Source organism: Chanodichthys erythropterus, chromosome 22 (assembly GCF_024489055.1).
Source record: "Chanodichthys erythropterus isolate Z2021 chromosome 22, ASM2448905v1, whole genome shotgun sequence".
Lineage (NCBI taxonomy): Eukaryota > Metazoa > Chordata > Actinopteri > Cypriniformes > Xenocyprididae > Chanodichthys > Chanodichthys erythropterus.
The window spans coordinates 34,649,614-34,677,296 of NC_090242.1; the positions used below are offsets into that span (position 1 = coordinate 34,649,614).

Here is a 27,683-nt window from a genome sequence, read left to right on the forward strand (position 1 = left end):
TGAAATATGACAAATTCTTGACAGATTCACCCTTTCAGAAACTCAGGAACACGTCTAGAACTCCAGTTTCATCATCAAACACCATTACCAGAGTTGTTTCAGTTGTGCATATCTTGATAACGTGTGAAATATTAACTTTGCATGCATAGTTTTTGATTCAGATTCAATGAGGCCGATGTTTGATCTGATAAAATACAAACATATATGGCAAAAAATAATCTGTAGCAAATGTATTTCATTATGAGCTGCAGCTTCCAGAAGAATCAGGACTTTATTTATTTTGTAAATATCAGACATAAAGTGAGATGGTGTAACATGCTTTTTTGTTAAAATGTTTTATTGTTTGTCTCAATATCTTGTTACATTGATAGTGCAATACATTTTTTTAAAGAAAAACATAAACTAAAAATGCTCACATGAAATAAATTGATAAAAAAAAATAATTTTAAAAACTGAATCATTAACATTTCTTTTTTAAAACCTAAAACAGCTGTTGCTGTCTTCATCACTTGCTCTTTATTCATAAGCACATTTCACAATATATAATTACTATGAGCTTTAATTAATATTTCCACCCAGGGAAAAGTTCTCCCAGTAAACAACAGTCACTGTTGCACGTTTACGGTTGAAGTGAAACTGAAATCAGACCACGGTTTCAGGCATTATGTTGTAATATTGTTAACTTCACCAGAAATAAACAACTAGTCACCCTCGTCCCTTTTCAAACCTAAAATACACCATAACCTCCAGCCACCAAACACCTGAACATTATGCACTACAAAAATAAAAGACAAAATGAACCATGCTGGACATGAGGTTTAATAGACATCAGATAAAAACAAGGCATCTCTGACTGATCAGTGCACGAATTAAATGAATATTGAACATTTTGAGACGGTTATTGAGTTCAAGCTGAACCTTCTCAATGCTGTAGTAATACTGAAGCTATGAAACTCTTTACACTGAACACTTATTTCAGAGTTCAAATCAGTGATCAAGCTCATACTTTTAGTGGCAAAGTCTCTCACTGTACCAGTTTATTATATATACAGGTTAATAATTGAGTCTAAAAAACATCAAAATTGGTTTGCATCAAAGAAAATCACTTAATATGGCAGAAGAGGAGACAAACTTAGTGCAAATACATCACTGCTTCAAATCAAATATAGTGGCAATTTGGTCAGCAACAGAATTTTGAAACACATAATGATCCTGAACGTTATTGACTAAATCCACAGACGATACCTTACATTAGTGCTGAAATTGGCATCACTGTCAGTTTATTTGCCAGATGAGCTCATGGCTGTCATTAAAGAATTGCATAAGTGCATTAATAATACAGCTGATGTCGATGGTGATGTTTACAATATCTCGACCTGTGATGTGTAACGTGTTGCATCACATCTGCTGTCACTTCAGTAGTGTTTTCTCATTTTTTTCATAACATAAAACTCATTCTGGCTAATTTTGAGGCACCTGCACATTTTTTGGGGGGTTCCATGACACTCAGTCACTAAAAGCTTTAAATGGCATTAAAAACACGTCCTGGGCGATGGATCCAACAGCCAGGCTGACCTGAGGCAAACTTTGCACTTTGAGCCGTCTGATGCATCAATCTCTGCTCCTTCAACCTTTGACTCTCGCCGTGTGAAAATGAAATCAACCTCGAAGTCTAAACGAATGTTAGTTCATCATGATGTCCTCCAGTTTATGGTGAGTTTATGATGAAATCAGGGGCTGCCGCTCATCCACAGTGCTCTGAAAAACACAAAGGCTTTAATATACAGCAAAGGCAGTGTATGTTGTCTTTATGGACAAATGCAATTCCAGAAAGCATTGCAGTAAGGAAATGGATGGATCTAATTAAAACTGGACAATTTTACCCAATATTTGTGTATTTTTTTAGAATATCACACTGTTATGATGGGTTCATACTACACAATATCAGCCTGATTTTGGCACAATCCTTTGTTAGGTACTGTAAAATTTAAGTACTTTTCAAGCACTACTTTTGGGGTTTTCACAGACTACAATCAGAGATCTAACTTAGCAAACTTGTCTTTATTATCTTTTAAATTCTAAAAAGAAATAAATAATAAAAAAATAATGGCACAAATAAAGTGCAGCACATGCAAAATATATGCAAATTTAAGTATGGGAACATTAATCAAGCCCTACAATTTTCAGTGCATAGAAGAGCAAATAGAAAGAAGGCTTCTTCAATTCTTATTAAAAGATGTAATAACAGAAGAAAATTCCATTTGTAAAATGAAAAGCATTTCATTGCAACTAATTGCAAATGATACTGCAATGACTTGTTCGCACTAAAAATATTTTTAATCAAATTACAGATATAATGTAAAAGATAATATTTTGTATCACAATGTTTGCGTACTTGGTATTGAGAAAGGTTTCTGGGGTTTATCAATGACTTCAGAGTAGGTGCTAGCAAGTGCGCCAAGAGAGTGACTTTTCATTAAAAAACGCTGATTCATTCTGCAAGGTTGTATGCAAGGAAGTTATTTTAACTCTGAACAACACCTAATAAGGTGTAGCCAACAAGCAAAGAGTGAATCTAAATCAGACGCTTCGCTTCATAGAGATCAATCCATTGACCAGTGCTGTCAGTCATGGGAAAGGATACTATGACAAAGATATCGCTTTCCTCAAATGTTTTTTTTTTCCCATTAATATATGATTGACCTGAAAAATGAAAGCTGTATCTTATACTTGGAAATAAATGAACAATATCACAGTCATAGCCATGCGAAATGGCTCAGACATATCAGACGGGCAGCAGTGTTAATTTAGTGTGAAATGATTGTTATAAAAATTAAACACTAATTTCATACATTGTCTTTCAATAATTCAAACACTTTAAGTACCTTTGCATAAATATGGCTGTTTTCGACGGTTTTCCGGGACTTAAAGGATTAGTTCACTTTTGAATTAAAATGTCCTGATAATTTGTCATCCAAGATGTTTGTCTTTCTTTCTTCAGTCGAAAAGAAATGAAGGTTTTTGATGAAAACATTCCAGGATTTTTAATTCTGAAGTGAACTAATCCTATAAATTCAACTTTGAACCCTGTCATAGTGATTTGTAAACAACAATAGGCGATAATCGATAATGTTTCATCTTGTATAGTGTCATAATGGACTAGAATGTTTCTCTTTTTTTTTCGGCCCTCCACAATTTGTGACATTGACCAATTGGAGCACAGAAGCTCTTCCATACACAGCTTATTTCAGGTAATAATTTTAGTATTGCAACTTATTTCAGTTACACTAAAAATAATTTGGCATAGAAACACTCAGACTTTTCACTCAAAAATTGCTAGTAAGTTTCAAAAACAATTACAAAGGTTTTCTTGTAAAACCTACTCCAATATTTATTTATTTATTTATTTTATTGCAGCTTTATTTCAATGACAGTTTTAGTAAACAATGACAACACAGGAAGTGACACCACAGATGTATCAGTAATGTGAGCGCCTCACCTCTGGCACCTGCTGTCGGCACACGAGCACGATGAAGATCACGCCCAGTAAGATGCCTACACTGATCACTATGAAGGGGATGTTGATGATCACGTTAGCCTCATTAACCACCACTTGCAGCTTCTTGGCAGATTCCTCATCAATAACCACGCTCTGGAAAACAGGATGACAGTGTTTAGTAGATAAGAAGAGACAGACACTTTCATATTTCCTGCTTTGTTGCTCTGCGCTACATCCTGTCTGATATGTGAACTCATTAAAACTCAAAAATAACTTCAATAAGTTCATATCACCATCGACAGTATTGAGTTTAGGCCTGTTGTGATTTCTGATTAAACATCTGAACATTTGACGTAACCGCAATAATTATGTAGATTTAATTACGATCACATTTTGCCGTCAAAATTAGGAAAAGTTAAGCGCTTAAAGAAATGCCATCAAATGCACAATATCGTGTTTCCTTTTATCGGTGTGGAAGGAGAAGCAGGAGAGTCATGTTATATTATATATAAAACAGACAAAATGGTTTATATCTTTCATTTTAAACTCATGTGAGTTTAAGTAATGAGTCAAGTTGGTCAACCAAATCAAACTGATGCAACCTTGAATCTCTGTGTCTCCTTTAATCTTCCATGGCTTGTGTCATTCAAAAGTAAATATTAAGTAAATATTTTGCATCATGTTTGGTTGCTCTGTCCATTACACCTTTCACCCTGTCCTAATTTTGCATCTCAACAAAGCAACAGTGAGGAAAACATCTCTAAATGTCTGGCCTGAGCACCCGGTTCTCCTGGGAAGTGAAGCCAATGCTTCCAGCTTCAGTTTTGATACACAAACAAGAGTTCAAAGCACAGATAAACTGAGATAAGCATCCAGGAAGAGTTCTTCTTCTGAAGCTCTGAAGTGCTTGATAATCCGTCTGGAGTGTTAAAATCATCCAGCGGGACGGACTCAGATCCTCATGTCGAAAAATCGGATTTAACATGTAAACAACCTCAACATCCTAAAAACGTCTTGTGATAAGATATTGATGGTGATTTTGTAAAACTTTACCTCATTAAGGTACATCACTGGAAACACCAGCGTCCGGATTTTCCCAGTTTCACTGCAAACCAAAAGAAGAACATATGATTTTGGTAATTAAGAGTGTGTGAAGATGTTTAGACATCTGAGATGAATGCAATATTTGACAGACACATGTCAGCGTTACTATCGTTCACTAAACCTATTAAAAACATTTCTGTTAACTGAAATAAAGATGAAATAAAATAAAATATTAATATTAGTTGAAAAAACTTAAACTAAATGAAAATTAGAAAGTGAAATAAGCGGCAAAATCAATAACTGGAAATAAATAAAAACTAAAACTGAAATACATGAAATGAAATAAATTGCTATTTGACAACTCGTTAACTTTATTCAATACTAGGTTTGTGAGTTGAATTAGATTGAAAAAGACTGTAAATGTAAAATTAAAATAAATAATTTGAAAATAAAAGCCATCAAAATAAAACTCATTGAAATTAAATGATAAATATGTAAAAAAAAAAAAAAAATTAAATAAAAAACATCAAAATAAAACACTTACTAAAATTAATCATATTTTTTTTATAAAAATAAACAAATCATATAAAAATAAAAAAACACCAAGACACTTATAAAAATTAATTAAATCATAAAAGTGTAAAATAAAATAAATATTATTTTTAAAATAAAATCCACCAAAATTAAACACTAAAAATTAAATAAATCATAAAAATGTATAAAACAAATAAATAATTTTAAAATAAAATCCATCAAAATCAATTAAACCTAGATATAAAAATAGATATAAGATATAACCTAGATATAAGATATAAAAGTTAATTCAAAATATTAATGAACACCAGCGATGTTTCCATTAAAAGTTGTGAATTTAACTTGTGAGCGAAATTGGAATATCACATAAAACATTTGTGAATAAAGCAGCGTTTCCATCCCATGTGTTCAAGAGAACAAAATCATCACTTCCTGCGAAACTGGTGCAAAATATAGGTAATAAAAACGTAAGTTGTGAGCACAATCGTGTGAGACGCCTCTGGAGGAAATTAAACCAAATCATTCTGATGACAGACTCTGACTCAGATGTTTCAGAACCACCAAAACAACATCTGAGATGCTGCGATGCGATTGGTCTGCTGGTTAGTCCAGTTATCCAATCACATCCTCTGATGAGGCAAAGTCACATTAATTTTTGAGGGATTTGTTCAGTACATCGTAGTTGATGTGCGTGTATTCTTATCAGATAAAAAAAGATCCGCCTCAAGTTTTTTCTGCACATCTTGACATTTCCATCCACCATTTTTTATCCCAAAATACACATAAAAACAGGCGGATGGAAACAAGGATCCCTCCAAGAAAGCCCTCTGAGATGAACATTATCAGATCGGCGGGACAGCGGGAAGTTGGTTCACGTCCACGTGTCAGGCTGATAATTATAGATGAGCAGAGATGTTTTCCGTTCACACGCTCATGAGGATGATTTATCTGCTTGGCTCTCAGATATATCACATTTCAAAACCACGCCAACAAGCTGTCGGGAGAGTGGGAAATCTTTCTTCGGTCACGTCATCGGACCCCAAACGGACTCTGAAAGTGATCCGCTCGCTCTGTAACACTATTCATGTCCTAAAATAACTCTGATCGGCTTTAACGAGCAGCTGTCAATCATTACAGCTGGAGTGACCTACTTCAGGTCAGGGTTCATGAGAGGATTATGTAATGTATGAGGTTTACTGGAGCTCATGTAACCTTACAAACATGTGTTACTCAATCAATCAAAAGTAGTTCTGGAGCTAAAAATAATCCCTCTGAGCTCAGTTTTACATTGATCAAACTTGTTGCATTTGATTGGAAACAGCAAAAGAGTGTCAATCAAATTTAAGAGCCCTATTATGCTATTTTTAAAGAAGTCTCATACAATAGATTTACATTCATCAGAGGTCAAAAAATGCTTTCATTTTCTCATAATGTCCAACACACATCAGCTCATTTCTCAAAGAGTCTGAAACAATTCGTTTGAAGATTCAGTCTCTCTAAACCCCGCCTTTCTGAGAGCTGCTCTGCTCTGATTGGTCAGATGGCCCAGTCTGCTGTGATTGGTCAGAAACCAAATGCTCATTACCATATCTGAATCTCAGCTCTTGATTCACAGTGATACGAACAGTAACAGTTTTACCGTATCAATCTCATCGAAGTGGAAAACAACGTCTTCTTGACATGAACAACACCAACCAACTACAGTGATTGACGCGGGGCAAAGAGACGCTGTTCAGCCAATGAAGACTGTAGGTGGCCATTTTGCAAATTAGTTACAAATCTACATAGATTCAGCAGAAGGTGAGACTGGAATTACTGACAACTCATTCAGAATCAAATATTTATTATTGGATACACCCCATTTAACAGCATTTTACACTCAAAAGCAGTTTTATCACACATTGCATGAAAGATAATAGTCAAAAAAGCATTATGAGGTACTTCTGTACTCGCTGTACGTCGACACAAAACCATCAGTGGTTGACTTTTTAATGTTGTATTCATATTTTAATGCAGTTATCACATTTATCTAATTTGCCAATAAAACAGTTTTATTGATTGCAATAAAGACGAAGCTAATGGGAATGTTTTTAATGTGATGACCACAAACATTATTTGTTCATCCTTCTGAGATTGTCCTCATTGTAAAACCGAATGTTTCAAAATGTAGGAAATTCAAAATTTGATAGAAAACACTTATTTAAAAATAAAAAAGACAATAATTACCACTTTAACCAGCAGGTGGCGGCAGAGTAGCATTTATTTGCGCATATATCAGCCATTTCCTCTAATTGATTTTCACTTCTTTTTGATTAAATATTAAACATTATAAAATAACTAGGTTTAAAAAAACATTTTGTCAATGTGAAGTATGAAATACTCAAAAAATCTCATGAAAAACAATAACTTTTCTTGTGAATGAATGACACAGAAAGCGAGCGCCGCTCTCTCTTTATAATCACAGCAGCTGTCAGTCAGTGCAGCGCAAGATCAATGATTTCAGCACACTTGAACTCACATTTTATTCAATTAATCTAACTAAAGTGCAATATTTAAATTTTGAAGCTTTTTTTCACATAAAAGTTTGAAAACTGATGGTCGAATTGAACTAATAGTGAGGTACGTCTTTATTTATTTTTTATGCCGTCTTACGTTTGAATAACTAAATCAATGCTGTGCCTGACTATTTTCTAAACTAAGTATTACACTACTGATGCTCAACACACCAGCAAATGACATTTCACCGAAACTACTATGGAAAAGAATATGAAACATAAAACCAGGTCACTGTAAGTATTTTATCTTTGTAACTTTTCCTTAAAAGTTTCTATTTGTTTACCACTTGAATTTGGTCTGTTCCAATATCTCAAAAACCTGCAAATGTTTATGAGGAGTGTGTGAAGCCACTGCCTTTCTCGATTTTCTGAAGGAAATGTGAGCAGTTCATGCTAAACTCACTATCATGATGGTTTGTGATCAGACTCTTCCTCACCTGAACGTTGGGATCTGATGCAGGTAGACGTTCACCTGAACACGCTTCGCTCCCCGAAGCAAGAGTCCCGTGAGCTGAGAACACAAACACACACCAAATCAACATGAGATTCCCTCAAACAACCAATAAATCGCTATTCGACAACTCCTTCACATTATTCAATACAAGGCTTGTGAGTTTATGAAGAGGTAATCAGATTGTAATAGATTGTAAATATAAAATTTAAATGAATAAATTATTTTAAAATAAAAGCCATTAAATAAAACAATCCAAAAATATTTAAGATTAAAATAAATAATTCTTAAATAAAAACTATCAAAATAAAATACTTACTAAAATTAAATAAATCTTAAAAAATTTAAATTAAAATGGTTTTAAAATAAAACCCATTCAATTGAAACACTAACTAAAAATGTATTAAATCATAAAAATGTATAAGTAAAATAAATAATTTAAAAATAAACAATAATACACCAAAAATTTATGAAATCACAACCATGTACAATAAAAATAAATAATAATAATCATTATTATTAATAAAAAAATACTTATAAAATATTAAAATATATTCATACCTTTTTTATTTTGTTTTGACCAACATTAACCAGCATCAAAGAACCATAATCATGTGAATATGTTGTTGAATTACTGAAATATTTAAAGGGATAGTTCACCCAAAAATGAAAATTTGATGTTTATCTGCTTACCCCCAGTGCATCCAAGATGTAGGTGACATTTTTTCTTCAGTCGATCACAAATGATGATTTTTAACTGCAACCGCTGCCGTCTGTCAGTCAAATAATAGCAGTGGATGGGAACTTCATCTATAAGAGTGAATAAAACTTGCTTAGACAAATCAAAATGAAACCCTGCGGCTCGTGACGACACATTAATGTCCTAAGACACGAAACGATCGGTTTGTGCGAGAAACCGAACATTATTTATATAATTTTTACCTCTAATACACCACTATGTCCAACTTCGTTCAGCTTCCTGTTAGTGAGGTAAAAAACGCGTTGTGATGACGGAAGTGATGTCTCGCCCATATACTTCAATGAGCGCGAGACATCACTTCCGTTGTCAGAGCGCGATCAGACCTCACTAACAGGAAGCTGAACGAAGTTGGACATAGTGGTGTATTAGAGGTAAAAAATTATATAAATACTGTTCGGTTTCTCGCACAAACCGATCGTTTCGTGTCTTAGGACATTAATGTGTCGTCACGAGCCGCAGGGTTTAATTTGGATTTGTCTAAGCAAGTTTTATTCACTCTTATAGTTGAAGTTCCCATCTACTGCAATTATTTGAATGACAGACGGCAGCGGTTGCAGTTAAAAATCATAATTTGCGTTCGACTGAAGAAAAAAAGTCACCTACATCTTGGATGCACTGGGGGTAAGCAGATAAACCTCAAATTTTCATTTTTGGGTGAACTATCCCTTTAAGTTTGGGAATCCCTGCTCTAGACAATGACAAGAAAAAAAAAAAGTCAGCCAAGGTCACCAAGACAAACATGTATTTTCTTTAGGTTATCGTGAACTGATGGATCGTTCACAAGATCAGGAGCTTTAAAGAACGTATGGATTCTGATGGTCAGCAGTTTGATCTCATGGTGATGATGGAAAGTGTGAACACTCAAACACAGACACACATCTGCGACCCACTTAAAAACATTTCACCCACACTGGGGTGAAAGATGCTACCATCACGCGTGTGCCGTGTGCAAAAGGCATGATGGGTACTGATATGAGAAGACACTGCATGACATGCACCTGCATTAACACAAACCGGAGCCTAACCTCTATCCTCAAGTGAAGAGCGAATACAACAACAGAAAATATGGTAATGATTCTTTACCACAGCTGTTTTACCCTCTGATACTGTTACTGTACCATGTTACTGCCAGATAATATAGGGTTGAATCTGTTCCAAGTGAACCTACACAAACACCATAAAACACACCTACAGCAAACTTTATCCTGTTGATCCGTGTCGATCCCAATCCTGCAGCACAAGGACTCATAAAACTAAACTCCCACAGCACACAAACCAACCAAACCTCCCACCTGTTTAATGACTAACTACCTGTCGGGAAGTGGGATGCCTCTGGACTAACTGGGAAATCAGATAACCTCATCCAAACATGATCAGTTTATCAGTGAGTGACTCATGTAACATGTTTGTTTGTTCTGTCAGTAACTCATAAATTCACAAATACTGTTATTCATTCATTCATTAATTCATTCACTCACTCGCTCTGGATCTGAGGCACTGCTGTCATGTGAAAACGTGAGTTTAATGATGAAAGAGTGTCTACTTTAACACGGAGGCCTGAGTGTGGTGCGCTGACGCCCTCTTATGGAAGTGCAGATATATGAACACTAATAAAGGCATCTATGTATTTTCATGTTAAGAAATAGTGTCTGAGAAAAATATGATGTATGATATTGTGAAGACAACTAATTTAATTATTTCTGAGTAAATAATCATCAATCCACCCATCCATCCTTCCATATTCATCACCCACCCATCCATCCATCCATCCATTATCCATCCATTCATCCATCAAACAACCCACCCACCTATCATCCATCCATCCATACATCATTTATCCATCATCCATACACCCATCCATCTATCATCCATCCATCCATCCATCCATCAATCCATCCAACAACCCACCCACCTATCATCCATCCATCCATACATCATTTATCCATCATCCATACACCCATCCATCTATCATCCATCCATCCATCCATCCATCAATCCATCCAACAACCCACCCACCTATCATCCATCCATCCATACATCATTTATCCATCATCCATACACCCATCCACCTATCATCCATCCATCCATCCATCCACCCATCCATATTCATCCACTAACCCATCAATCAATCCATCCATCAATCCACCGACCGACCCACCCATCCATCATCCATACACCCATCCATCCATCCACCCATCCATCCATCCACCCATCAATCAATCCATCAATCCATCAATCCATTCATCAATCCAACAACCCACCGACCTATCATCCATCCATCCATACATCATTTATCTATCATCCATCCATCCATCCATCCGTCCGTCCATCCATCTTCATCCACCAACCCATCAATCAATCCATCCATCAATCCACCGACCACCCATCCATCCATCCATTCATCCATCCATCCATCCATCCATCCATCCATCCATCCATCATCCATCATCCATACACCCATCCATCATCCATCCATTTATCCATCAATCAAACCATCCATCTATCCATCCAACAACCCACCGACCTATCATCCATCCATCCATATTCATCCACCAAATGATCATCCATCCACTGACCCATCCATCAACCATCTATATTTATCCATCCATCCATACACCCACCCACCCACCCACCCATCCATATGCATCCATCCATCCATCCATCCATACACCTTTATTTCCCATATGTGAGCGTGCAGCAGGTTTGTATGTGACAGAGGTTTTCAGGGTGGCTAAACATACGTACCGGGTTGATGTCAATGACCGTCTCGTGCTCCTCCTTCTTGGGATTCATCCCGAAAACATCCTGGACAAACTTGTCATCTGCCTGGTAGAAGTGAGGGGAGGACATGATGATGGGCGCACCTGAGAGGAGACACACACACACACACAGGCGTCAGCGGGCCGTCCAGCATCTGTTCTGTCACAAACAACATTTACACTGACCTTCTTTACACACACTGGCGTTGAGGAGGCCGGAGCCGAGACAGTTACCGGCCGGCACACAGAAACCTGCGTTATCTGGGTTAATCGTAAGATTAGCGAAAACCTCGCTGGGTGGAACAAAACGGAAACCAGGAACCCCTTGAACGCTCACGTCAGACTCGTACAGAGCATAAATGGACCTGTCAACACAAAACTGAAATTAATTAGCACTAGAATTGTTTTCCAATTCATTTCACTCAAACAAGGAAAGAGTCAGATGTGTTTCAGTTTGACCTACTTCTCATATTTTTATTGGCTTTGTCTGTCACTATAATTACCCTATAAACTTTAACATGGTTCCGGCTAAAGGATTGTTTCTGTTCCTGTGATGTAACACATTTTTATGTTTAGTAATCACTTCTGTAAACTGCTGAATAGTTGTGCTTGTGATCAGCTGATTCTGATTCAAACCACATGAAGACCGACTCACATTTGACCTATATACATGACAGATTAAAAATCACTTATTTAGGAAAAACGCTTGGTGACACAAAAACCTTTTCTGATGCAAAGACCTTTCAGATAAACCAGTGTAAGGGGTCACATGTTCAGACCCAATATGATCAATACTGAATCAATAAGAGCATTTCTAAACAGCTCAGCAACTATTATTAATCACTTCTAGAAAATTTGCAATAAAAAAATTCAATAATATAATATGTCTATTTTTATTCATGATTTGGCAAACTAATATGAATATTAAATATTTTTAATAAGTTAATAATAAGCTAAATTAAATGTAAATCTATATACAGAAGTGTATATAATCATATATTAATATTCATCATATTATTATATTAACCATATATCATTTAAGATTAAGAATAAGATCACATATTAATAGTAATAGTATTATCATATACCCAACTGTTCAAATTTTTGGGGTTAGATCGTTTAAATTTTTCTCTTCTGCTCACCAAGGCTGCATTTAGTTAATCAAACAGTTAATACAGTAAAAAAATTAAAAAAAAATAGTTATTACAGTAAAAATTGTAAAATATTTTTGCAATTTAAACAGCTGTTTTCTATGTGAATATACAGTAAAGTGTAATTTATATCCAGTGATCAAAGCTGAATTTTCAGCATCATTACTCCAGTCTTCAGTGTCACATGATCCTTCAGAAATCATTCTAATATGATGATTTGATGCTCATGAAACATTTCTGATTATTATCAATGTTGAAAACAGTTCATATTTTTTTGGAAGCCATGATACATTTTATTTTTCAGGATTCTTTGATGAATAGAAAGTTCAAAAGATCAGCATTTATATAAATAGAAAATATTTTGTAGAATTATAAATGTCTTTTGTCTGATCAATTTAATGTGTCCTTATTGAATAAAAGTATTAATTTCTCTCAAAAAAAATCTTTATGGACGCCAAACATTTGAACGGTGGTGTATGTTAATGCTAAATACTAACAGTATTTCACTGTAGAAATGTTGAAATCCTCACCTGCACAGATCAGAGGAGAATATGTAGAGTTTCTCAGTTTTCGTGATGATTGGATGGAAAGACGCTCCGTCTGTGCCGTTGATCATGTTACACTCGTCTGAACTCCACCAGTTTAATGAACTGACAAACAGAGCAAATAATCCATAATTCAATTTTCTCTCAGCACATGCTGATTGTGCAGCTCGTTTGAAATCCATTCATGAATCTTCTGGAGATAAAACGAGTTTTCTGCTGATTTTACCTCTGTCCGTTCCACTCGTTTATACGAGCAAAGTCCTGATAATTCTTCTTCCCCGTGAAGAACACATAATCACCGTCATTTGTGCCATTTTTCTGAAACATAATCAATGACATGAGAATTAAACAGTTAACGGATGAACTAAACAGAGAAACACAAATATCAGCTGCTTTGATTAGCCATCGACTGAAACTGAATCTTCAATAGCAACATAATGCACAACATCAGGCATAACATTATGAGCACTGACAGGTGAAGTGAGTAACACTGATCATCTCTTCATCACGGCACCTGTGAGTGGGTGGATATATTAGGCAGCAAGGGAACATTTTATCCTCAAAGTTGATGTGGTAGAAGCAGGAAAAATGGGCAAGTGTAAGGATTTGAGCGAGTTTGACAAGGACCAAATTGTGATGGCTAGACGACTGGGTCAGAGCATCTCCAAAACTGCAGCTCTTGTGGGGTGTTCCCGGTCTGCAGTGGTCAGTATCTATCTAAAGTGCTCCAAGGAAGGAACAGTGGTGACCCGGCGACAGGGTCATGGGCGGCTGAGGCTCATTGGCTGCATTTACACTGCAAGTCTTACTGCACAGATCCGATCTTTTGACCATTTCCGATTTTTTTGGACAGTGTGTTTACATTAACTGTAGACGCGACTGGTATCCGATATCTGTGTTTACATTACTTCCTGCCCCAAAATGATCATCACTGATAGTTTTACATGCACATAGTTCAAACCTGATTCCAGAAAAGTTGGGACACTGTACAAATTGTGAATAAAAACAGAATGCAATGATGTGGAAGTTTCAAATTTCAATATTTTATTCAGAATACAACATAGATGACATATCAAATGTTTAAACTGAGAAAATGTATCATTTTAAGGGAAAAATAAGTTGATTTTAAATTTCATGGCATCAACACATCTCAAAAAAGTTGGGACAAGGCCATGTTTACCACTGTGTGGCATCCCCTCTTCTTTTTATAACAGTCTGCAAACGTCTGGGGACTGAGGAGACAAGTTGCTCAAGTTTAGGAATAGGAATGTTGTCCCATTCTTGTCTAATACAGGCTTCTAGTTGCTCAACTGTCTTAGGTCTTCTTTGTCGCATCTTCCTCTTTATGATGCACCAAATGTTTTCTATGGGTGAAAGATCTGGACTGCAGGCTGGCCATTTCAGTACCCGGATCCTTCTTCTACGCAGCCATGATGTTGTAATTGATGCAGTTTGTGGTCTGGCATTGTCATGTTGGAAAATGCAAGGTCTTCCCTGAAAGAGACGACGTCTGGATGGGAGCAGAACTTCTAGAACTTGGATATACCTTTCAGCATTGATGGTGCCTTTCCAGATGTGTAAGCTGCCCATGCCACACGCACTCATGCAACCCCATACCATCAGAGATGCAGGCTTCTGAACTGAGCGCTGATAACAACTTGGGTTGTCCTTGTCCTCTTTTGTCCGGATGACATGGTGTCCCAGTTTTCCAAAAAGAACTTCAAATTTTGATTTTCTGACCACAGAACAGTTTTCCACTTTGCCACAGTCCATTTTAAATTAACCTTGGCCCAGAGAAAACGCCTGCGCTTCTGGATCATGTTTAGGCTTCTTTTTTGACCTATAGAGTTTTAGCCAGAAACGGCGAATGGCACGGTGGATTGTGTTCACCGACAATGTTTTCTGGAAGTATTCCTGAGTCCATGTTGTGATTTCCATTACAGTAGCATTCCTGTATGTGATGCAGTGCCGTGTAAGGGCCGAAGATCACGGGCATTCATTATGGTTTTCCGGCCTTGACCCTTACGCACAGAGATTGTTCCAGATTCTCTGAATCTTTGGATGATAAGCACTGTAGATGATGATAACTTCAAACTTTTCAGATATTGCTCCACTATTTTTCGCCGCAGCATTGGGGGAATTGATGATCTCCTGTCCATCTTGACTTCTGAGAGACACTGCCACTCTGAGAGGCTTTTTATACCCAATCATGTTGCCAATTGACCTAATAAGTTGCAAATTGGTCCTCCAGCTGTTCCTTATATGTACATTTAACTTTTCCGGCCCCTTATTGCTACCTGTCCCAACTTTTTTGGAATGTGTAGCTCTCATGAAATCCAAAATGAGCCCATATTTGGCATGAGATTTCAAAATGTCTCACTTTCAACATTTGATATGTTATCTATATTCTATTGTGAATAAAATATAAGTTTATGAGATTTGTAAATTATTGCATTCCTTTTTTATTCACAATTTGTACAGAATCCCAACTTTTTTGAAATCGGGTTTGTAGATGCTCGGTTTCTGAATGGCTGTGCTATTAAAATTATTTATATATATATATATATATATATATATATATATATATATATATATATTTATATATATATATATATATATATATATATATATATATATATATCTCGAGTGGCCATGATTACCTGATTAACATGGATAAGTTAACAGCTGTCAGTGTCATGGTTGTATTGCAGCACAAAATCTGACTGAACGGATATAGACCGGAAAATAAAGGTAATTTGCGTTTGATATTTTATCTACAGTTATTAGTTTAAGAATTCAATTTTTCTGAATGAATTTGAGCGAGGGAGAGAGAGAGAGAGAGAGTAGCTACAGTGAAGCTTTTGGCTTATAAGAAAAACAACTCTTTTAAATTAAGCGGGCAAAGGTGCTGAATGCATGTGTGTGTGTGCGCAATTTCTTTCTTGAAAAATAGATAACGTTAGACACATAAAGTTCCCACCTCAATAATAAAGCTGCGAATTTTCAGTGTGAATGCAAGTTTGCTTCATAATACAGCATTAAAGCTTCTTTTTAGTAAGCAAATGTGTCGTCCTCGCTTGTGATGGCTTGTGTATACTGAACCTAAAAATCAGTTAATGTAGGGACAGTTACTGACTGATGCTAAAAACCTCAAATGACTCTAACCTTGTAGAAAAGTCCGAAGTGGTCGTCCAGCGCAGGCTCAAAAACCTTGAATTCTTTAAGCAGCGGGTCTTCGTAACCCCACAGCAGGTCACCGACACTGAACGTCTTGAACACGCCGACGCTCAGGGATTTCATCAGGTCAGAGATGATGCGACTGACTAAGAAGGTATCTTTGTATTTCTCCATCACGGTCTGAAGTCAAAAACACACACATACACAGTGAGTCAGCTCATCTCAGACATCATTTCTTAATGGAAAGTATCATTTTCTTACTGTTATTTTGACTTTGGAGTGAAATGTGACATGCTTTCCACCTGTTAAACACATGACACACTCTCATTTCTCTGTGGTTTTAGTATGTCAAATCATAATCTCACCACAGCGGGGATGTTGACCGTCCGAACAAGGTCGTCCTCAGAGCCGCGTGACATGTTAGGCTCAAACACGTATGTTTTTGGATTGACAGCCTGAACTCTGGTTCCGTTGTCCATAAATTTCACATCCTCTTTTGGTCGATACTCCCTAAAAAGAGGAAATTCAAGTATTCAGATCTGGTTATTATTGACCAAAGAAAACAGCAATGTCACGAAACTGAGCTACTTTTCAACAACACATCATGTGATTCAGATAAATAAATACTAAGATCTGAAGCCCTGAAGCTGCTGATACATGGGCGCCGCCTGTTACTCGTTTTTTAGGAACAGTTTTTGATGTGTCATAAAACTTGTGGAGGAGAAACTGCATCAAATCAGCATATTATTCTGAAGTATCATGTGACTGAAGACTGGAGTAATGATGATGAAAATTCAGCTTTGATCAATGGATATAAATTACACTTTACTATATATTCATATAGAAAACAGATATTTAAATTTTAATAATATTTCACAATTTTTTTCTGTATTTTTGATCAAATAAATGCCTTGATGAGCAGAATAGACAGTCTATTGTATGTCACATGTCATGCTCACCTGTACGTGTACGGGCCGATCTCTATGACCGAGGGTTTGTCTCCGTTCAGAACCTCTTCTGGATTGGTCAGATTAAAGAAGTAAAACTGCATGTAAACAGGCGGAGGCGGGTTTTGCCACACTGAAAACGCTTCTGTACCATTTTCCAGAACTACTTGCTGTAAGGGAAAGTGAATTGTGGGTTAAAATTACCAGAGCTACTCATATTTTAGGAAGAGAAACACATAAAACTACTTTGGCACAAGAGACAGCTTCTTAATATTATATATTTATAATATACAATTCAAAGTGCACATTTACAAAAATGTGTGTAAAAAAAAAAAAAAAAGATATTTTCTGGACATGGTATTATGTAATTTCTCTCCTTAATCATAATACTACTACTAATACTAATAAAATATATCATATCTTATATTATAATATATTTTACATAATATTATGTTTGATTTATAAAATATAATATTATTATACAATATACTATCATATTATAACAAATTATTATATTATATATTATAAGATTTTTTTCATAACATGTGTGGAGAAAATCATAATAAGAATATTTCGAAAAAATAATCCTAATACTCATAATACTAACGTAACAAAATATTACATATTATATTACAATACATAATACATAATAATATAGTTGATAATCCAAATATATGTATTACATATTATATTGCAATACATATAAGATAATAATATGTTTGATACACACACTATGGATTTATATATTTATATTTCATAATATAAATGTAATATTATTATTTAATAAATTATATATATATGTATATATATATATATATATATATATATATATATATATATATATATATATATATATATATATACATATATAATAAAATAAAAATTAATAATAACATTTAATAATATCAAATATTATAATGTATTATTATTTATCTTCATAATACCATGTGAGGGGAAAATTATACTACTACTACTACTACTACTAATAATAATAATAATAATTGATTTATATATTATAATATGTTATATTATAATATAAACATAATATATAATATTGTTTTATTTATATAAAACATATCTCTACTATGTTTATTTTTGTCACAGTATCTATATAAAAAAACACCATAAACGTGATATGAATGAAAAACATATAAACATATGAACATATGAACACACACACACACACACACACACACACACACTCACTGACCTCCTTTATTCTGTTGTTTAAGAGCTTCAGAAAGACTTGCGACACAACCATCGCAATCCCGGCGATTAACAGCAGAATGCAGATCAACCCAGTGCCCCAAACACAGCAGGACCGGAGCCACATGATCAGCTCGGTTCGGACACAGAAGCACAAAGAGACAGAGCAGCTGGTCCGGACGGAGAGTGTTTACATGTGTCAGGAACTCAGCAGCACAGCGACAGCGAAACCCACACTGAGCCGAAAACAGCCGTTTCTAAAGAGACACAGTCCGGTGATCCTGCAGGGGGCGCTCGATGGCTCACGACGATGTTTGTCTTATTTGAGATATCTGTAATCTGTAAAGTACAAACATTTAAAAATATTACTTCAAAAGATTATTATATGACATCTAAAAGAAAACACGGTATTTAAATCTCTACAAAAAAAGACGTATAATATTTATGCTTCAACCGCTGTCCGGGTAGTGTCACGTGACCACAGACCTTTAACGGTCATCACTATCGTAAATCCTGCAGTTTTTTTATATTTTAATTTTTTAAAAAACACGCATGTACATTTATAACACTATACTTAGTATTATATTACCGTTGCATCAAATTACAAAAAATAGTTATCGCTGAAAATGACATCTTTATCTCCTCTCAGTTATCAATCGCTCTCTATTTTTTTTTCTCTTTTTTAAAGTTATGAAAACATTATTGTGGAGTTTTTATTTTGCTATTTGTGCAAATGGAAACATAAAAAATATATTTGTAATTTATAAAATATATTACAAGTGAACTTTGACCAACTAGCGACAACGTCCATTTCGAGACACGTTTAATAATGTTTCCCTTCCTTCCTGCTAATTCTATTTCTAGCGAGAAACGAAAGAACCGCCGCCCACTCGTGAATCAGGCATTTTTATAAAGTATTACTCCCTCAGTCTGAACTATCTAATGTTCACTCACTCATGAAAATAGTTTCGATTGACCTCCATATTAACGCGATACATGCGAAGCACTGTGACATAAATCAACAACTTTTCGCATAATCATTGATATCCTATCAATCCTATTATTCTGTTTGAGTGGAGCAGCTAATGAGCATAGAGCATCTCGAGGAAAGGTCATATGACCCAATACGCATGCGCAGCTCGCTCAGAACGCGTCAGAGTGGAGTAGCTAGCGAGCAAAGGATATCTCGAGAAAGATCCCGTGATCCAGTGCGCATGCGCAGTGCCGCTGGCGGTTGTCTGAGTGATTTGAGTTTTCTGTTGGGTGTTTACACGCGTATGTTTATGTTTTCTTGTAATCATTTTTACTTCATTAGATCATTACTTTCGGTTTCTGTTCGGGATCTGCAGTGGATTCATCTGGTAAGTTTCTGTTTTGTAAACTGGTTTCTGATGTGGGAATGCGAACGTTTAAACATTGTCAGTTGAGTCCAAAATCAGATCGTCTTTATTTATCAAGCTCAGTGACAAATTTACTAATTAACGTAGGAAACAAACTAACTAATTAAGATATTAATGTTATATTAACGTAGCAATAAACTACATTAGGTGTATTTCTAGTCGAAATTATGCAACAGAAACCAAAAAACCTGAAACTCCTGTCAAACATATCAACTCAAAGCTGTTAAAGGACTGGAATCAGTTAAACTAGGTTTTACTTACCTTACTAAACTAAGTTATCGTTTATATTTAATATACAGCTATTGAAAAAATTAAGAGACCACTCCAAGTTCAGAAATCAATGTTAAGTGAATTTTTTCAATAGCTGTATATAAGTTATCGTTAGTTAATGGAGTTATCAATAATTTTAGATGCCGTAGACCCCAAATAAGAGGGACATGATCATAAAATTTAAAAGGCAGCTATATATTTTCATGACATAAAGACCTAATTTATACTTTGCAAAGTTAATATGAATATGTGTGAAATCTACTTTTAGAAAATGTTTTATATGATTACTTTTTTATACTTACTATAGTACTGTATTTTTGTTATTTTTTAGAAAAAGTCAAAAGTTTGTAAATATATATATATATAATATATATATATATATATATATATATATAGCTACACAAATACTTATATGTTAGATGTGATTAAAGGATTAGTTTACTTTCAAATTAAAATTTCCTGATCATTTACTCACCCCCATGTCGTCCAAGATGTTCATGTCTTTCTTTCTTCAGTCGAAAAGAAATAAAGGTTTTTGATGAAAACATTCCAGGATTTTTCTCCATATAGTGGGCTTCAATGGACTCCAAACGGTTGAAGGTCAAAATTACAGTTTCGGTGCAGCTGCAAAGGGCTTTAAACGATACCAGACGAGGAATAAGAGTCTAATCTAGAGAAACGATCGGCCATTTTCTAAAAAAAAAATAAAATAATTATATACGTTTTAACCATAAATGCTCATCTTGAACTAGCTCTCATGTATTACTGCCCTCCACAGGTCAAAGTTTGAACTAATTGTTATATACTTGCACTAGCATATTATATATGACAAATTAGTAAAACTTTGACCTGTGGAGGGCAGTAATACACTTAGCAGTGTCTACACTGCTGGAATTCAAATAGAAAAGAAGAAGAGAGCTAGTTCAAGATGAGCATTTATGTTTAAAACGTATATAATTTTTAATTTTTTTTTTAGAAAATGAGTGATCGTTCCTCTAGATAAGACTCGTATTCCTCGTCTGGTATCGTTTAAAGCCCTTTGAAGCTGCACTGAAACTGTCATTTTGACCTTCAACCGTTTTGGAGTCCATTGAAGTCCATTATATGGATAAAAATCCTGGAATGTTCAGGATTAAAAAACTCATTCAGTTTAACCGTGCAAAGGCCAATACAGCCATTTCATTTGTGATTAAAATATCTTAAAATGTAATAAAATGTAATAAATGCTATAAAACATGGAAAATGTTGTAATATTTTAAAAACTTGTACTAAATATAAAATGTTTGATTGTGCTTTTGCTAGCTAGATATCAGCCTGTTAGCATTGTTTGAAAATATCATAATTCGGTATATCCAAAAGTGTCATTCTGTAAAACTGAAATTTTGGTTAAACTGAATGACTTTTTTGGTGACAAATTTTGTCCATCTTGTAAAAACCTGACAATATCAGTGTTAATTGATTATAAAAAGCACAATCTCTTTGTTTACACTTAATAAAACTTCAAAATTATTAATTTTTTTTACATATTTAAAAACCTTATTCATCAATGACCCATACATGCATTCGTTGGACAAAAGGTGTGAGAGCCCTGAATTATAAAGTGCATAATTGAATGTTTATGACACATCTTACAGATATTTAACCCAAACCCATGATCTGTTTCTGCAGAGCGCTATGAGTCGAGCGTGTGATCATGGCGTCTGAAGAGGGCCTGGCGTCCCCTGAGTCGAGCGTCACGTCTCTGCTGGCCACGTCAGGACGCCTGCAGAGCTCGTTCCATCCAGAGCCCGTCGCCATCATCAAATACAAGGACAAACGCTACGTCTCTGCGTCAGAGGCGCTGGATGCGTACATCTGTGATTTCCAGAGGAGTCTGCGGGACTCTGAGACGTCAACAGGGAGGCTTGAGCTGCCCAAAGAGCTTTCAAAACCTCATCCCAGGAACAGAGATGGTAAATGTTATATTCTATATACAACATAAGTTCTGTAAATCACCACAGACAGCTGTGACAAATTGTATTTAATCTGGAATATTCCTTAAGATCAGCAGTGTTATTTTAGTATCATTAATGTACTACTTATTTTTTTATTAACACTATATTATTATTTATTAATATTTTGAATTATTTTTTATTTTTATATTTTCCATTGTAATTTTAGTTTGAGTAATTTTTAGTTTTTTTTTCTTTTATTAGTTTCTTTGTTTATTTAGTTCGTTTTTAATTTTCGTCATTTAGCACTTAACATATTTATCAACATTTCTAATTAGCATAATTTAGTAAGTTTGATTATTATAAATATATATAAACAGATATTAATTTTTATTTTTATATTTTCCCTATTCATTATAATTTCAATTTAATCTTTAGTCATTTTTGTTGTTTTTATTAGCTTTGTTTTTAATGATTATTTTATTTTTAGTTTTATTAATATAATTTAGGACTTAAACTTCTTTTATTTCAGTTAGTTGCCAAGTCAACGTTTCTAACTTGTTTGGTTTAAGTATTTTAATTATTATAAATATATAAATAAATATTAATCTTAATTTGTGTTTTTATTGTAAACTCAATTTAAGCTTTAGTAATTTTATTGTGTGTTTTTGCCTTTTTTATTTTTAAGTGTTTATTTTTATTAATCTTTTTCAGTTTTGGATTCAGTAATTTTTGTACTGTTTTATTTTAGTTAATTGCCAAGTCAACATTTCTAATTATTTTAGTTTGTTTGTAATGAAATTAATATAAATAATATATAAATAAATGTTAATTTTTTATTTTTAGATTTTTCTGTTTTAGTTTTAGTATTGTGTGGTTTTTGCCTTATTTAGTTTTTATTAATCTTTATTTAAATTGTAGTTTCAGTATTTTTTGTACTTAAGCTTTTTTTTTTCTTTTTTTTTTTAGTTAATTGACAAGTCAATATTTCTAATTTGATTATTTCTGATTTGATATTTGATATTATTTCTAATTATATATAGACATATACTTACATACATATATACAAATATATATTTATATTATTTCAGTTTATGTTTCTTATTTCAGTTAATGAAAGTGTATTTTAAGTTTCATTTAACGATAGCAACTCTGAATCTGCAGTGCCTGTTCTCTTGATCTCATGCATAACATCTTGTGTTTTTATTTGCTTTGATTGACACGTGCAGTCCTGAAGACGAGTTTGACGGATGGAGAGTTGAACTTCCTGAATATTCCCGTCCGGAAGAGAGACTCCGATCGTCTCAGTGTGACCACCGATGACCTCTTGGCTCTCCCAAATGACGGCTCTCTCCCTGTGACCCGCACCTCCGCCCTCCTCTCCCGGTCAGGGAGCTTTCCGTTGGGATTGAGCTTCAACTCTAGTTCCCGGTCGCACTCGCGGCCCGGAGTGACTCAGAAACGCTCCGCGCAGCGACCCGTTCCACCAGCCAGCAGGAAGTCTCTGCCTGTGGACAATTTACTGATGGGCAGCTTGCGATCATGTCACCAAGCTCCTCCTCCTAACATCCTGCTAGCCAATCAGACGCATCCACCCGACACACCCAGATCCAGGGATCTCCCACGCTGGATGACCAGCCAGAAATCTGAAATGGATTTTTCGGGCATGACCAGCGTTCCTGACCTGAAGTACCCGGTGTGGCTCAGACAGTGTGAGGTGTCGTCCGACGGCCAGCAGAGCGATCGTCCTCTCAGAGTTCCTTCATGGGTCGGAGAGCTGGAACAGTCCAGCAGAGACACTAAAGGTCATTATAGTTCACTAAAACCATAAAAAACTGGTACTCGAAATATATATTTCATGTATATCATCTGTCACTCATTTTCATTTACTTTAACTTGATATAATAAAATAACTAAAACTAAAAATTTATTTTAAAAATTTACAAAAACTAGTAAAAATAACACAAAAAAATCAACAAAATTACAAAAACTTTCAAATTAAAATTGAAAATATAAAAATCAACAAATTTTTCAAAATATTAATAAAAAAATATAATAGTATCTCAATTATAATAGAGTAACACTACCGGCATATCAAAGGCATATTTCACCTGATTATGACAATTAAATGATCATGTACAATACTTTTACTATCATTAATATACTAATCAGCTGTAATATCATTAACTAAAACCATTAAAAACACTTATGTTCATTGCAATAAAGCTGAAATCAAATTAATAATGAATAATAGTTATTAAATTAAATTAAAAGAAAATTAGAAATGTTGCATTGGCAATAAACTGAAATAAGTTGAAGTTGAATCACTAAAATTATGAACTGGAAAAAATAAAAATTTAAAACTGAAATAAAAATACATTAAATCTAATTAGTAATACTTAAAAAAAACAATGTAATTACTAAAATTTAAACTAAAATTAACATATAACTAAAAATATAAATTTAAAAAAACATCCAAATTAATAATAAAACTAAAATAACACTGATACTAATACAGTATTTATTAATATTTTTAATTAGTCTTTACATTTTCCGTTCTATTTAGTTTTTATTTTTATTTCAGTTTTTGTACAAGCTATTTTAGTACTTGTAGAACTTAAACTAAATGAAATGTTGGCTTGGTAACTTGGTGAAATTAAATCATTCATTTCATTTCAATTAACAAGAATGTTTTTTAGTTTTAGTTCATGATAACGTCACTTCCTCCAAGTCATTTCAGATGAAACCCTCATTGCTCTCTTGTTCTTGGCTCTGTTCAGAAGATCAGATTGGTTCTCTGATCTTAAGAGCCGAGCAGATGTTAAACTCGTCTTCTCTTGGTCTCTGTGAGCCGCTGAAGGAGCACAACAGCTCAGGAGATACGGAGGACGCGCTGGACGCAAACCGATCCTGGGACAATCCGCCTGTGGCCTTGTGAGTGATTTCACATTTAATCTCATTATTTATTTATTAGCAAAATCTTTGACTAAGATCATCTTCCAACTGAAGAAAATACTATGAAACACATATCCTGTTAAAATTTTCATGATTCATTTTTAGATACTTATTTTTCATGCAAAGTAAAGAGGTCATGTGACAACAATAGCAACATACTGCTGTTTGAAATGTTTATTATTACATACTGTGTGTTGTTTTTACATATTTAGTCACATGTGCGGTTTTAAACCGCCATCTTTGACTTATTAGTTACCAAAATAAAAATAAAATGTCTGTAATTCAAAAGCAACACCAATGCTAGCCATGGGTTCGATTCCCAGGGAATGCATGAATAAAAATAAAGCATCTACTACTGTATAAATGTAAAATGTGTCCCATCATCTGTAGTAAATCTCCAGTGCCAGTGGGTGGCGCAGATGAGCCGCAACCGCCTGAAGAACTTCAGAGGAGCAAGGTACAGTATGAGACGGTCATTATGATTCAGACTCGATGCTCTTTACTGTACTGATATGAGACAGTGTTTGTCTAGTCTGCAGCTTCCTGTTCATCAGGATACAGCAGCAGGAAACATCCTGGTCCAGTAGAGGCGCTCAAACACATGCTGTTCCGCCTACAGGCCGTCGAACACAACATCAGCCAATCACATGCGTCCAGTGAAGACCAAACCACTGCACACTTGGAGAGAGAAACACTGGAGCCGGTACAGTAAACGAGGCCAATAAAAATGATTTAAACTATTCTTGTTGTTTTATCATTATTTCTAGTGATTTTTTTTTTTCATTTCTTGGTCGTCACCGTTCTTGAGGTTTGTGTGTTGAGGTCTATGTACAAACTTCTAAAACTAGATCCCATATATATGCTATGTAGGATGATTGTGCCATCAGAAACAAAAATAAGCACAGTTCACTCCGCTAAAGGCACCATGAAAGGGAAGTTGTGCTGGTCTTTTCTGCATTTTGCAATTAGTTTTTGTACCTCTATGCTCTAAAAAGGAGCAAAAAGGTCAAAGAAGGCACCATAAAACTATGTATGTCATGCAATATATTCCTAATTTCATCACACAAACCGACATTTAGTGTAGCTGACGATAAAGACCATTGATTCTTGTATGTCGTGACCAGCCAATCACGACATGTTAATGCAGTATTTTTCTGCATTATTCTTTCACAGCCTCTTACTTTTTTAATTGTATGTATTTAAGGTTCCTCAGGAGGAAACAGAAGAAACTGTCATGGGAAGTGGCGAGTCGTTACGGAGGTCAGGAGAGTCATGTGATCTCAGTGGAGCAGTGTTACTCTCATCATTTGGTGTTGATCGTTCTTCTTTTATCTGTTTCTTAGAACTCTTCATCACCTGGACAGACTGAAAACACTTGTGGACGACATGAACGAGAGGAAGGCCAGAGCAGAGGATGATGGGACAGATTGTACGCACACACCAGCAGCTAATATCACAAACGGTGCCAGAATCAAGAAGCACTTATGAATCAGAGATCAAAGACTGTTATTATCCTACAGATACAGAGATGCTTCATGGATCAAATTTGCTTAAAGTTATCACCTATTTTTCATGAAAACGTCATGAAAGAGAAAAAGTGTAAATAAATGATCAAGCAAAGTTGTTTCAAAGGGCACATGCTTTTATTAGCAATGAGCAACATTCAGCTAGATCAGTGTTTGTTTAAAGTTCATGTTTAGGTCATTGACTTGCACAATCATTTAGTTTTGTCTTGATCGCTGACTGGAACAATAATATGGTTAAACACTGATTCTTTTGCTAACTGAATGTGATCTGTGAGTATTTATTTCTTCCCAACCCTATAAATTGTGTGAAAATACACTTATGACACATAAAGGGTTAATTTTGTCACTTATTACTCACCCTCATGTCGTTCCACACCAGTAAGACTTCATCTTCAGAGCACAAATTAAGATATTTTTGATGAAATCCGAGGGTGTCTGATCCACACATAGGGAGCAACGTCATCTTTTGAGGCCCAGAATGCTACTAAAGACATCATTAAAATAGTTTATATGACTGCAGTGGTTCAACCTTCATGCTATGAAGAAAATACTTTTTTGTACGTGTTCAACTGCTTATAACAGTTCAACAGTTTCGCTTCATAAAATTAAAAGGTTAGTTCACCCAAAAATGAAAATTCTGCTATTTATTACTCACCCTCATGCTGTTCCACACCTGTTAGACCTTCTCCATTGGTTTTGATCAAAAATATCTTAATTTGTGTTCTGAAGATGAATGAAGGTCTTACAGGTGTGGAACGGCATGATGGTGAGTAATTAATGACAGAATTTACATTTTTGGGTGAACTAACCCTTTAAATTCTGCTTGGGTTTAGAATGACATAATGAGTGAATGATGACAGAATGATCTTCAAACTGATCTTTTATCTGTGGTTCCCTTATTTCAATCAAATAACTCCTTTTTGTATAGGCATTTCACCAAGAAAAACAGTTTTCAAGGGCACTACAGTTAAAT

General features: G+C 34.8%; 2 protein-coding genes across 3 annotated transcripts; one reads left to right on the forward strand and one right to left on the reverse strand.

Moving 5' to 3' along the window:
* Positions 1-324: 324 nt before the first annotated feature.
* On the reverse strand, positions 325-18,861 carry scarb2c (scavenger receptor class B, member 2c). Its single transcript, XM_067375842.1, has 12 exons — positions 18,633-18,861; positions 17,435-17,592; positions 16,841-16,985; positions 16,464-16,655; positions 13,525-13,616; positions 13,284-13,403; positions 11,789-11,967; positions 11,589-11,707; positions 8,070-8,143; positions 4,553-4,604; positions 3,500-3,652; positions 325-1,758 (listed from the first exon to the last, which is right to left on the reverse strand). Exons 1-12 carry the CDS (start codon positions 18,753-18,755, stop codon positions 1,720-1,722), a joined length of 1,446 nt encoding a protein of 481 aa, XP_067231943.1. The 5' UTR covers positions 18,756-18,861; the 3' UTR covers positions 325-1,719.
* c22h18orf54 (chromosome 22 C18orf54 homolog) lies at positions 18,859-27,333 on the forward strand. Of its 2 annotated transcripts, XM_067375844.1 has the most exons (9): positions 18,859-18,969; positions 19,944-19,989; positions 21,967-22,250; positions 23,459-24,034; positions 25,010-25,163; positions 25,575-25,641; positions 25,717-25,887; positions 26,389-26,444; positions 26,528-27,333. In XM_067375844.1, the coding sequence occupies exons 3-9, from the start codon at positions 21,992-21,994 to the stop codon at positions 26,670-26,672; spliced, it is 1,428 nt and encodes a 475-aa protein (XP_067231945.1). In that variant the 5' UTR covers positions 18,859-18,969; positions 19,944-19,989; positions 21,967-21,991; the 3' UTR covers positions 26,673-27,333. The 2 variants fall into 2 exon arrangements, with proteins under 2 accessions (XP_067231945.1, XP_067231944.1); XM_067375843.1 differs by lacking the exon at positions 18,859-18,969 and having other exon boundaries at positions 19,735-19,989.
* The last annotated feature ends 350 nt before the right edge of the window (positions 27,334-27,683 follow it).

What these genes read in the sequence shown, in the direction of transcription:
- scarb2c (XM_067375842.1), bottom strand. Translation starts at nt 18,755, where the DNA reads ATGTGGCTCCGGTCCTGCTGTGTTTGGGGCACTGGGTTGATCTGCATT. An exon ending in CATCAGATCCCAACGTTCAG is followed by an intron (nt 4,605 to 8,069) that starts GTGAGGAAGAGT and finishes TTTGGTTTGCAG; the next exon opens with TGAAACTGGGAAAATCCGGA. An exon ending in GCCGACAGCAGGTGCCAGAG is followed by an intron (nt 1,759 to 3,499) that starts GTGAGGCGCTCA and finishes TGTGTTTTTCAG; the next exon opens with AGCACTGTGGATGAGCGGCA.
- c22h18orf54 (XM_067375844.1), top strand. Translation starts at nt 21,992, where the DNA reads ATGGCGTCTGAAGAGGGCCTGGCGTCCCCTGAGTCGAGCGTCACGTCT. An exon ending in AAGAACTTCAGAGGAGCAAG is followed by an intron (nt 25,642 to 25,716) that starts GTACAGTATGAG and finishes GTGTTTGTCTAG; the next exon opens with TCTGCAGCTTCCTGTTCATC. An exon ending in AGAGAGAAACACTGGAGCCG is followed by an intron (nt 25,888 to 26,388) that starts GTACAGTAAACG and finishes TATGTATTTAAG; the next exon opens with GTTCCTCAGGAGGAAACAGA.